Source organism: Motacilla alba, chromosome 13 (assembly GCF_015832195.1).
Source record: "Motacilla alba alba isolate MOTALB_02 chromosome 13, Motacilla_alba_V1.0_pri, whole genome shotgun sequence".
Taxonomy (NCBI): domain Eukaryota; kingdom Metazoa; phylum Chordata; class Aves; order Passeriformes; family Motacillidae; genus Motacilla; species Motacilla alba.
Genome location: NC_052028.1, coordinates 2,455,835 through 2,469,059, shown reverse-complemented (window position 1 = coordinate 2,469,059; position 13,225 = coordinate 2,455,835). Strand labels below are relative to the sequence as shown.

General features: G+C 46.2%; 1 protein-coding gene across 2 annotated transcripts in view; it reads left to right on the top strand.

The window, feature by feature from the left end:
• The window catches only part of LOC119706319 (protocadherin alpha-C2-like), a 107,432-nt gene that overhangs the window by 24,042 nt on the left and 70,165 nt on the right, over nucleotides 1–13,225 (top strand). The window contains exon 1 of one of the 2 annotated variants that reach the window (XM_038149814.1): nucleotides 4,629–7,447. The exons of the other annotated variant lie outside the window; for it this stretch is intronic. Within the exon in view, the coding sequence (XP_038005742.1) occupies nucleotides 5,033–7,447 (2,415 nt within the window). The 5' untranslated portion in view covers nucleotides 4,629–5,032. Of the gene's footprint in view, nucleotides 1–4,628; nucleotides 7,448–13,225 lie in introns of those variants that run through there. 2 annotated transcript variants of the gene reach the window in all.

Below are 13,225 nucleotides of genomic sequence, written 5' to 3'. Positions count from 1 at the left end.
AACTGTGTCCTCGTTTTAAAGAGACGAGATCTTGCCTGCGATGTACTGAATAGCATGCAGTGAGTCCCTGTTTCTGTGCCTCGATGCGGGTAATGAGGATTTTCGAGGGAATCTAGAAATCCTCTGCATAAGAGATTGTTATTCCGAGCTGCTGATAACTAAAAGTCATCTCTGCTCCCGCGTCCCCAAGGAGCGGCTGCGAGCTTTTTGAAGGGCATCCTGACACCACTGCTCGCTCTGCCAGCGGGCACAGCCTGCCTTGGCAAAGAGGGGCTCAGAGCAGATCAGCCCGGCGATGCCGCCAAAGTTCTTTCCGTTCCATCCACCGGGAGAATCGCGGGGCTGAGAGCGAGCCTGGGCTGGGGCGCTGTCGCAGGGCTCAGTGCGAGCTGCCTGCCACACCTCCCGAGCGGGGGAGCCCGGTGTTTGGGGTCTCTGGGGCACTCCCGTCCTTGCTCTCGTGTGAAATGGGTTAGCGGGCTCCTTGCACCGCCGTCGGCGGCTCCGCGCTGGCGATTTGGGCTCGGTCCCAGGTCCGGTGGTCCTTGGTTCGCAGGCAGACCCTATGTACTGCCAGGTTCCCGTTATTGTGGGAGCTTTTCATGTGCTGCTTTGGGCGGCGGTGGGGGCTGGAGCTGCCCTCCAGGGGCATCTGTGCCGCGCAGGGCTCCGCGGTTTCCGTGGCAGGAGAAACAGCAGAGCTGTTGTTCCGTCCGTTCTCCTTCACAGATTCCTCTGCTGTCTCCCGCTGAAGGTCAGTGCCCTAATTTAGCACCAATGGGAGCCCCTCAGTTCTGGTGAGGGCCCCTGGGATTGTCCCAAGCCCCAGCACCGAGCAGGACGCGTCCTGCAAACCTCCATCGAAGGCACCACCTCTGATGCATTGCCTGCGGAAACGGCGCTTTTAAATCATCGGTGACATCATGACGATGCTCAAACACGAGTGTCCCTTCGTGTGGTGCTCCGGAGCCACCACACAAACCGGGTTTGCATTCCGCCTTTTGTTTCTCCCTTTGCTGGTGTAACAGCTTCTTCTGGCAGCCACCAGAAGCACAACGTGTGTGGCTGGACTTGCGACGTCTAACCGCAGGAAAAGGGGAGGATTGCCTGAAAATGCAAGGCAGGGAGCGAGAATGAGTGCGCCCCGAGGCGGTGTAAGGGCAAGCGCCTGGCAGGCAGGGGAGCACGGAGGAAAAGCTCTCTGAACACGTCAGGGAGTGAGACATGATGAGGGGTCGTGTGGAAGTGAATGGTACCTCAGAAGGATCACAAAGATGAATTCCTCCGTCAGTTGGGTCAAACGGGCCCTAAGAATGGGTCCAGCAGAGAGAAGGAATAGGGAATGGTTGGGATATGGCAAACTGAAGGCAAACGTCAGATGAGGGGGTTTAAACAGAGGTTAGATTGTCTGCTGTGATACCAAGGGAAGTGTCTGTGTTAAAGGTGTTTAATACAACTTCATTCTTCAGTACAGCATGGTAATGTAATTAGGGCCAGTGAATTGAAGACCTTTGAGATTTGAGACCCTGAGAAGAAGGATTAGGTGGAAAAGTGGCCCGAAAAGTGAGCAGGGACCCTGTGTAGAAAAGCACACTTGGGACTGCCTTGAGCTGGATGTAGAAGGGAAAGCACAGACAGGCAGGGAGGAACATGGGACTCAGCCAAGCAGAGGAGAGGCTTCACACAACGGGCAAGGCTGGATTCTGCCCCCGGGGCACAACTCTGTTATTCCCTTCATGGCAGCAGTGCCTGTGTTGTAACTGGCCCTCGATATTTAATATTACTGAGCACTGGATCTCGGCTGTGACCCAGAGCTGCTTACCTGAGTGGTGTGGGGATCAGACCCTCGTGTGCTGGGTTGGGAAGGCAGCGTGGCAGATCTGGGTGCTGAGATGGTGCTGGCTGCGTGCACGTTCTGGTGAGCAAAGCTGCCTGACACATCACTGTCCCCAGTGGAAAATGACAAGAGGACAAGCTATGCCAAAACAGTAAAATGGGGCTGGTGAGGTTAAAAATAATGTTAAAAACAAGTGAAGACAAATTCACTTTGAGTCCTGTAAACAAGCACTGGGCGATGCTGCAATATTAGAGATGTAGCAGAAAGATGAAGAACTTACTTCATGGTTAATGAGTAGTAAATGTATGGAACAAAGACAAATCTCACTGTAGGCTGCTGATACTTTTCAAAAGGTGAATACATCTGAGAGGCAATGTAGGAAAGACATTTTTGTCCTGTTTTTGTGAGCCAGCAAAAGCTTCCTGAAGATAAGGAAAGCCTCGTATCTCTCTTAAGGAAGGTACCAAGGCTATCACCATGACAACGTGAAAAAAGACAGTTAAAATATATGGACTTTAGCTGGCTCACAGAGTGACCTGGCTCCTTTTCACCTATTGAGAGTTTTGTTTCTTTTTCATGACCAATGGGCAGTGTATGTGTTCGTTAAGCAAGTGTAAATATCCTGTAAAACTATGAAGGCGACATGTTGCATTAAAAAACGGCCCTATGCAGCCTTCTGATCTGAGTCTTGGTGCTTGTGCCGTGTAGCACTCTACAGGAACATGGCAAATGTGCAATTGCTTTGATTTTGGCCATTCACTGATCAGTTTCTGCTAGCACTGCTGGTATTTCAGGCACCACAATGAGTAACTACAGCTTGTCATTCCAGTATTATATTTGAGGAACATCTGCCTTTGAGGGGGTTTGTCTGCTCAACAGGAGGATGTTGAGCCCAAAATTCTTGGGTTTCTTCATTGTAAACTGAGTCACAGCCGGGTAGGTAGAGGCTGTGTGTTTTACCTGTGTGTGCACCTGAGGGATAAACATGTGGCTTTTCAGCTCCTTCTGCACAGATGGATTTATCCTTGCTGCAGGTTAACGTTAGGGACATACATCAGTCTTTCCCGTGACTTTAACAGATGTTATTGCATTGGTTCAGGGTGTTCAGAATGACTGTGCATCACTACAGAGCAGAAAACCCAGCAGCTTCTCAGGCATTGTAGATAACATCGTTGCAGAAGAGAAATCTAGGGCAGATTGGGAGTGGGGGGAGTCTGGATGACAATTCTGCAGTAATTGGATAGGAATTGGGTATTTCTGCACTTAACAGTCAAGCAAAGAGAAAGGGATAAAAGCAGCAAACCATGAGTACTTGCATTGTATGCAGTGTGCAAGGAGTTATTGACAGATTTATGTCCTCTGTGGATTGAGGTGGATGCACAGCAGCGGCTCTGTAGCTTTCTCTCAGCTTTCTGCTGCCACCCCTGAGCTGTAAGGGATTCGGTAGCATCAGTGAGAAGTAAAATGCAACATTCAGGTACTGCCAGGACCTCCTGGAGTTAAAAAATAACATCTGCAGACAGCTGTGCTGGAGCAGACCAAGATCTGTTCCCGTGTGCCAGGATGAGAACCTCACTGTGAGGCTTTGCTGAGTTGTGAAGATGCAAAGAGAAGTATTGATTTTATTTTTTTTTAAATTTAATGTACAACTTTTGGCTGTGCTCCAGATTTTCTCCATTTTTGAAAGGCTCTATGTACACTATATATAATTGAAATGCTCTGTTTCACTTGTCTGGAAATTCTCAGCTGCAGAAAGAAGCACAATGAATATGATAGGGGTTGAGATCTGTCCTTGTCACACATTTATAGCCTCTTGCTTTTGATCAATCAGGATCTCATCATAACAAGCTCTCACCGAAGGGAAGTGGAAACTGAGGAGATGTAGGTGCTGCCAGGGCCCATCTGTATAAACTGCTGCTGAAGATCATTCCAGGAAGGTTTTCCAGGAGGATATTTTGAAACGCTTTTCTGCCCCTCTGCTTTGGGGTGTATTTGGTAACTGTTGCCTCTGTGTGGAAAGCTGGGGGAGCAGAGAGCTTTGATGTTATTTTTTTCCACTCATGATTTGCAGTCTCTGTGTGGTATCAGCTCATCTCTCCCACAATCCCTGGGCATGTCCTAAATGCAAAACCTCCTTGGTGCTGATATTTATTTCTATAGCAGTAATTAACTGCTGCAGCCTCCCATTTCCCCCTGAACCCCGAGCCACCCCCATCCTGCTTTGGGAGGCTGGATGGGAGCTCATCTGTGGCTGAGGGTGGTCTGACTGTCAGAGCAGAGACCCTTCTCTCCAACAATTTGCGTTAATTTCCCTTGTTCAGAAGGTGAAGCAGTGAAGCAGGAAAGAGCCTTTTTATTTTTCCTTTTTTCGTATTCTCTCTTTTCCCCCCACTTTTTTCCCCTCCTTTTTTTTTTTGTTTTTGTTTGTTTGTTTGTTTGTTGGTTTTTTGGGGTTTTTTTTTGTTGTTTGTTTCTTCAAGTTTAGCAGGGGTAGAGTCGACTGCCTCCTCTAATTGTGCTCTTAAACCCCCTCTGGGAAATGCTGTGCTCAGCCGGAGCGTGTCTGGGCTGTGCTGACCCATGTTTAGCCGATGCCTGTCACTTCTCATCCACCTTTCCCTTGCACCGCGGTTCTCTGACAGCGCATCCTCCCGCTGCCTCTCCCGCAAGGAGCGGAGGGAGGAGGGGGCTCTGCTCTGCCTCTCTTTCTCACGGAAACACATCCATGACGCGCATTCGGCTGCGCGCAGCCCCCCGCTCCCTCCATCTCCGTCGGGGCGTTGAGAAGAGAGGGGAAGAAGAGAAGGGGAGGAGAAGCGGCCGCCGGCCGGCGGGACAGCGGCGGCGGGGGGAGCGCAGCCCCCGCCCCCGGTGCCGCGGGTGTCGCCGCGGCCTCTGGGTGGCGCCGCCGCCGCCGCCGCCCGTCTAAGAACCGCGCGGGGCCGGCGCTCCGGTCACAGCGAGCGGCGGCGGCGGGCGCAGCGCTGCGGAGCTGCCGCCGAGCCCCGCACGGCAGCCGGCGGCACGGCCCGGGGCGAGCCGAGCCCCGCGGAGCCTCCCGCGCCCGCACCGAACTTGCCGCCGGTGCGCCCCGGTGCCCGATCGCCGCGCGCCGGGAGCTTGGGGTGTTTGCTGAAATTCTGGATTATGTTCCTGCTGAGCCGGTCTGCGGGGAGCTGAGCCAGGGGAGGAAGCATGCGGGGCTATTTAATGGTTTTCTGCCTTATTTGCTGCACCGCGGACGGGCAGATAGTGTATTCCATCGCCGAGGAAACAGAGCGTGGAGCGTCTGTTGGGAACGTAGCAAAGGATTTAGGAATAGATGCAGCTACACTTTCAGCTCGGAAATTTCGCATGATCACCGGTTCAAGTAAGCAATATTTTAATATAAATGCCAGCACAGGGGCTTTGTCTGTTAACGAGCCCATAGACAGAGAGCAGCTTTGTGAGTTAAAGCCTGTCTGTCTTCTGAATTACGAGCTCGTGTTAGAAAACCCTCTAGAGCTTTACAGGATGGAATTCAAAGTCTTGGACATAAATGACAACTCCCCCAGCTTTCCCTTAAGTGAATATCACATAAACATGCCGGAGTTCCTGTCGCCTGGGGCACGGTTTACACTCCCCAACGCCCAAGATCTGGATGAAGGTGCTAACAGTGTCCAGAATTATACTCTGAGCCCTGATGAACATTTCTATTTGGAAATGCAGATGCGCGGGGATGGGAGTAAATATCCTGAATTGGTGCTGAAGAAAGCCTTAGACAGGGAGCAGCAAGCTACTCACAGACTTGTGCTTACAGCCAAAGATGGTGGGAACCCTCCAAAGTCTGGTGATGTCCCGGTCGTTGTGACTGTGCTGGATACCAATGACAATGCACCAGAATTTGAGCACTCGGTCTACAGGGCGAGTATCCTGGAGAACTCCCCCAGTGGCACTTTGGTAGTCCAAGTGCACGCCACGGACTTGGACGAAGGTCCAAATGGAGAGGTCAGGTATTCCTTTAGCAATACAACTTCTGCTGACTTACAGCGAATGTTCTCAGTTCACCCACACACTGGGGAGGTGACAGTCAATGGCGTTTTAGCTGTTCAGAGACCCCTTCTCGAGATGCTGATTGAGGCAAGGGATAATGGGGCATTTGGCATGTCCAGCACAGCTAAGCTGCTGGTGGAAATCACAGATGTGAACAATCATGGCCCAGAGATTACAATTACATCCCTTTCCAGCCCCATTCCTGAAGATGCTGTTCCTGGCACAGTGATAGCTCTGCTGAGTATTTTGGATAAGGACCCTGGGGAGAATGGGAAAGTAACCTGCCAGATCTCTGAAAACCTTCCCTTCCAGTTAAAGCCTTCCCTTCAAAACTACTACAGCCTTGTCACCAGTGAGCTTCTGGACCGAGAGCTGACCAGTGAGTACAACATCACCATTACTGCCATGGACTTGGGTTCTCCTCCTCTCACCGCTCAGAAGACTGTTTGGGTGCAGATTTCTGACGTGAATGATAACCCCCCTGTCTTCAGTGCTGATGCATTCAATGTGTTTGTGGAGGAGAACAATCCACTTGGTGCTTTTCTCTACCAGGTCTCGGCATCTGACCCTGATATAGGGGAGAATGGACGGGTCTCTTACACGCTCAGGAATTCCACAGTTGCAGGCAGTGCCCTGACCAGCTTTTTGTCCATGAACTTGGCCAATGGGAGCATCTATGCAAAACGTGCCTTTGATTTTGAGCAGCTTAGGAGCTTCCACTTCCAAGTGGAAGCCAAGGACAATGGGTCACCAGCCTTGAGTGCTGCCATAACAGTGAATGTTTACATCTCAGACCAGAATGACAATGCCCCGGCCATCCTGTACCCCACCAGCCAGAATGGCTCAGTAGCCGTGGAAGTTGTGCCCCGCCTGGCTGATGAGGACTACCTGGTGACCAAAGTGGTGGCAGATGATGAGGACAATGCACAGAACGCCTGGCTTTCCTATCACCTCGCCCATTCCTCCGACTCCACCCTGTTCCAGCTGTCACCGCACACCGGCGAGCTGCGCACCACGCGCTCCATGCGCTCCACCGACTTCCTCAAGCACAAGGTGGTGGTGGTGGTGCGGGACCACGGGGATCCGCCGCTCTCCTCCACCGTGACGGTGGGCATCCTGCTGGCTGACACCCTGCCCCAGGCACTGCCGGACTTCGATGACAGCGGGGAGCCACCGCCGCTGCTCAACGCCACCAACATCTACTTGATCGTTTCCCTTGCCTGCGTCTCGTTCATCTTCGCGGCGTTCATCTTCTTCCTCGCCATCGTCCGGCTCTGCCGGTGCCGGACTTGCTGCTGCAGTGGCTGCTGCTGCCCAGCTGAGGACTATAAAAAGTATTGCTACAGCGTGCACATGCTCCCCAGCTCCCACCTCCCACCGGACATGCTGGAGGTCACTGGTGTGGGTAAACTCACTCACACCTACTTGTACAGGGCATCTGTAGGTCTTGGGCCCAGTAACAGCAGCATCCCCAATGGAGATGCTGGGAATGTTCCTAGTGGCTCAAGGTTACAAGTGCCAGGACCCTGCATCCAAGTGCAGCAGGTCCAAAGTGACCGGTTGAGCGCTGTCCTCGTGGTAAGTGCGTCTTCTTTCCCTTTTTCTTGGCCTCGTGCCTGCACTAGGCTGCTCAGTGCAGAACACACTGAGGGCAACTGCAGGAAAGCAGCCATCAATTCATGGCACCTGGAGGAAATTTCAGTATCTTTTATGTATTTCCTAAAGCCAAGAATGTCTTTGGCTGAAATATTGTCATGGGACGACAAAAGAGATTTTGTTTTTTTCTGCTGTAAACGTTAAGGACCTTCAGACACAACTGATGGTAAAGGTGTAAGTGAAAACAAAATGCCTTGCAAGCCATCCATTGTCTTCAGAGAGCTAAGTAGGGGCATGATACAACTCCATGCAAGTTTCTAATCAGTGGGTGGTTCTAAGATACTGTGTAGAGTCTGTGATTTTATTTTTTAAATTTTTTTTACCCCTGCCCTGACATTCCTGAGATTTTTTTTTTGTTGAAGGGGAGTAGTTTGTTGAGCCAAGATGCTGGTGTGCAATGCCTAAGGTAACTCTGTGGTGGAATAGCTGTAATCCCATAGCCAGCACCTCTTTAGGAAATGTGACTTGGAGTGCTCATCTCACTTTCCAAGCAATCCATAGGTTTTGTGAATCTAAAATAATTCTCTTCTGGGCCTCTGACCAAGCTGGTTTCTTCCCAGTAGTGTGATGAGTGATTTTGCAGGAGAAATATCACTCTGTGATCACAGTGTAGGCTGCATGGTGGGCTAAGTCTGCAGGCCTAATCTCCTGGGTGTTGCTGCATTACTTGTCCAAGATTCAGTTGTCTTATATCTATTTTTAATAGGTCCTGTGAGTTGTCTTTATATTTTTATGAAGTTTTGAGATGTTTTGCCTGCAGACTGTCAAATTCCTTGGTGTGTATAACAGTAACCAACCACTGTTGGGTCTGTCCAGGCCAGTACTCTGTGTCTGGTAGGAGCTGCTCCAGATGTTTCCAAGGGAAATGTAAGAGCTCAGGTTAGACAGACATGGTGCAATCTGCTTTCTGCTGTTGTTTTTTTATTCTAGTTTACAACTATTAGAGGTGTCCTAAATCTATAGCCATTATGTTTATTTTCACCTTTGAAATCTTTATTGTAACTTTAAATATATGTAGATGCCCAGCTCCTTTTTGAACCTTGATGTAAGGGTAGCTTCAATAACTTCTTTGGACAATCAAATATACATTCAACTATACAGCGTTTGGGTTTATAACTCTTGAATTCCCAAGCAGGGAATTTTTGTAAGCTTTCCCTCCTAGATGAGTGCCAAATTTGCTCTTCATAATGCAATTAGTTCATCATGCCTTCCCTTATTTATGTGTTGATGAGATTTGATTTACACGTGATGGTTTTCCTAGTATTTAATCAGACATAATTAGTTTCAAATTCTGCTCTCTGCAGTAGCAGACGGTTGCAGATGTTGTGAGTTTCTCACTGTCCAAAGAGGGGTGTGTGGAATACCAAGGTCTTGCAAAAGCAGAAGAGTTGATGCCCTTCCTGAAGAAACTGTAGAACCTAGGAAAATAGCAGCTGGCAATATGTAAAGAATCTGTACCTAATGCATTGGATGCTTTGGGAATATAATTGATTATTTGAGGATCTAAAAAACAAAGAAAGTTGAGTTAGAACCTTTGTAATGGGGAAATGGAAAGTGTTTTGGCAATATCTTGACTCAGAAGGTGTCTGCAAGAGCCCTGACAGCGTCTGGGGGGTGTAACTTTCACTGGAGAGTAGTTCATAATTGCAAAACTAATAATAGTGATGACATATATATATATAAAACAACAACAACAACACAACCCCAAACAAAACCCCCCAAGAAACCATCACAACTCATTTCTTTGTTCCAGTTGAGCAAGATCTGGAAACTCAGGTTACCAACTTATTAAAGAACCAAATAATTATAAAAATACCCAAGTATCCCTAATCTCCATAATCCGAACAGCTCTGGTGTGTCTCGTTACATCTTGCTGTATTTGTCATTCAGGTGAATTTTTAAACTTGTAACATGAGATACCTTTTTGCAGCTTTTGATAGTGGGCAAAATAAATCCCAGATGTCATCTTTGGCAATTTTATTTCCTTGGCTTCTACTACTCAGAGATGGGCAACCACAGATATGGCTTATGTGGAAAGCCCAAAGGCTTTACATTAATTGAGCTGAGTAGGGGAGAAGAGGCAGAGACTGCAAAAATCCATCTACCCTTGAACCCAAAATCATGCTGGGTATTAATTTGGTGCTGATCATTCCAGTGGCATCTGAGCTTTAGAATTAACTACATCCATCCATATATATATATATATATATATATATATATATATATATATATATATATGTACCATTAAAATTTTTGGTTAAAAAATTTAAAATTTAATTTTGGATGTTGACTAAACGCAGTCTGTAAGTGCTTTCAGACTGATCCATTTGGAATAAAAGATATAAACCTACATGACCCTTTGAGCTTCTGAGGAGAGGTGAGTGTATTGCTCCCTAAGAATATAAATGTAAAAAAAAGAAAGCAAGAAATATTTAAAAGACATTAGAAGCAACTTCATAGTTATCATTCAAAGCACTGAAAAGTATTTAAAAATTCCAATTTTAGCAGAACTTAACTAGACCTGATTTTTATTTTGTTGTTTTTTTTTTAATTGAGAAGGTGATTACGATTTTCAGTACATGTAGCATAGAAAAAGGGCTGCATATATGAAAATTTATTGAATTTCCACAATTCAGGTGTATTTCCAAAATTCAGGTTGATTTCTTTATTCCTGTTCTGCTTTTGCTACTGAATTAAACAATCGGCTTGAATGTTTTTACACATGCAGACGCATGAGACCCACTTGTGCTTTTATGTTTTCTGTTTGGGTTAGAGCTATGAATAGCTCTGTGTATGGCCATAAGAGCAGCAGAGTAAACTGGAATTGTATCTTTTTCAGTATTTCGTTTGTCTTTCTGCAGCATGGCGCAAATGGCCGCTAAGTGAAGAGCTGGGCACGCTGCTGTGCTGTGCAGAGACAAAGGCACAAGCGATTACTAAAGTAAGCAGTGGTTCCCTGACTGATTTCTGGGGTTGCCACGTAGCCATGGACTGCTCCAGTTCTTTTGTTTGCTTGTGTTGGCCATTGTGCTGCACAAAAGGCCTGTGAGACAGTTCTACATTCAGAGCATACTGACCTCTCTGTGACTTGGCATTCGATATTTAGGTTACACCCAAAAATAGATGCAAACCTTGCAATGGAGAATTTTTCTCGCTCAGCTGTAATGGGAGTGGAATAATTTTGCACAACATGGCATGCATTTCCTGTGACAAAAATGGATCCACTTCCATTGAGACGGGCTGGCAATTGAGGCTGAACTGCTGCAGGCTGAGCCTCAGTGGCTTCCTCACACAAGTGAGGAGCAGATGTGTGTCAAGCCCTCCCTGCGGCTCCTTCTGATGGGAACAGCACAGCAAGCGTAAGAGTGAAGCACCTTCCCAATTTCTCCTGCCAGTGCTAATAACAACCTGTCCAGAACTAGCAGTCTCATGTCCACACTACAAGAATTCAGTTTTTAGGAAGATTTCTTGGCTATGAAAGTTACTCTTGGGGTCAGGCCTAGAAAATCCTAGAAGGAGCAGTGATCAGAGAAAATTCATCCAGGGAAAGTGTCTCCTTCTGACCCTGACTTTTGACTTTTCTTGTCGTGGAGTGTTATTTTTTGAGGTAGGGGAAGGGAGAGTGACAGGAGGAGTTGGTTGAGACAAAGGGCTTAAGGGGATGTGGAGAGTAATATGATTGTATTTGGAGATGGATAAGGGGAAGGGAAGGATGGGGTTGAATGGCGATGTGGGCTGAGGAAGGGTAATCCTTTTATGAAAGCATAACACAAGAAAACATAATTTAGATCAAGTCCAGTCCTTTCTTGTATCAGTTACAATTTAATCTTAATATTTAAATTCAAATATTTAAAATTTAATTGTAATAATAATGATAATTTTAATTACAGACTTCACTAGACTGTGCCCGTTATTCCTATTGGAAAGTAATTCATCTAAGGCTTTGAAATGCTCTTCTGACATCCTGCCAACTGTTCTTTGCTGTGAGTTTGTAGACTTTTGATTTTGTGCCAGCAATTCCCTTTTAGTATGCGTAGTTCTTTCCCTCTTTGCATCGTCCATGGCTTAGAAAGCAACCACATCCTCTCTTAGCCTTTGTTTTACCAAGCTAAACAAGTTGATCTCTTTCAGTCTTTTTTCCTATGGTCACCTCTGCCCTTATCTGGTTATGCTGATAATCCTTCTCAGCATCAGTTTTTAATTTTTGGATATGTATTCTTGCTTTTCTTGCAAATATATGATCAGAATTACATATGTTTCAGAGAAATGACTTCCTGTGTAGATAGGAATACTTCCTTGCCCAGGTCATAGGGAATACATCACCTGGTTCCTCTTGGAAGGCCAATTACCTCCTCCATGGTTTTAATAAGTTGATTAATCAGTCCCATAGGTATTATTGCAGAACTTTGGGGGGTAGAGGTGCATGGGTAAAGGTTAACTCCCAAGATGGTTCTTCTGCCTAAATTCATCCATCGAAATGCTGGATGTTTGAGCCTTAGATGTTAAAAAGTCTAGTCACCTGCTCAGAACAAATCATCCTGTTCATCTTTGTTTTATATGTAAATATATATGTTTAGACAAAGCCTACAGACAGCACTGAGAGTAAATGAATGACCTTTATCTTGACAGATATCCCGATTTTGAAGTGAATGATTCCATGATTGTCCTCTGGAACTTCTCTTAGTATAGCCCAACTCTTAAACTTTTCAATGCTGCACTGTATTCAATGTTTTACTAAAATCAGAATAGATGAGGTGAATTTCTGCTTGTTTCTATTGAAGAGAATTGAAAACAGTCTAGTAAATTGTTGTCTTTGATAAATCTGTGACTATTTTCCTTCCTTTTCAGTGTACCTTCATTTCTCTTTTAGTCCTTCCTCCAAATTTATATCCAAACCAACAGGTAATGGGCTTGTGGTCACACAGGCTGGATTTCACCATTTAAAATTAATGTCTGCAGCTGTTTTCCTCAATTAGATTATTCTACTTCAGACCTGACAGGTTTGTATTAAAAAAAAAAAAAACAAAAACCAAAAAACAAACCAAGACAAAACAAATTCTCTTCACTCCTACGCTTTTATTTTTCAGTTCTTTCAGAAATCCGTGATGGAAATCAGGTAGGGGGGAATTGAGGATTTTAAGCTCTCAGCATTTTGGTTCTTCCTTGGTGAGAGCAATTTCTATTCTCTTCAGTAATTTGTCACATATTCAATGTCACACTCAAGATACTGAAAACACAGGAAAAAATAAAATTAATTGTCAGAAAATGGGATGGTGGCTCCAGGGGATGATTGGTCCGTGTGTGCCATAGTTTTGTAGCTATGCCTTGTGCATCCTCTGCTCCTCACTGGAGACAAGCTGCCAGGTTTTAGTGTGGCTCAATATAACTGTGGTAATTTCTGGAGTTGCAGCTTGCTCGTTTCAAAATAACAAAAGGAGTTGTGACTTGCTAAAGATTATTTAAAATTGCAATTAGTCAAAAGAATGGTGACAAAATCCAGCACCCAAACTAAAAAGGGGGCAAGCAGGCACATGGGAATTAAGGTATTTAATTGAGAATTTGTAAGGCAAAGGACAGGCAGGGCAGTAGCTCAAAGATTTGGTGCTATCAGAGGCATTTGGAGAATAAAAGAAAATTTGACCAATGAGGCAAATGGAAGTTAAATATCATAGAAAGAAGGTACAGTAAAAAAAAAGAGAG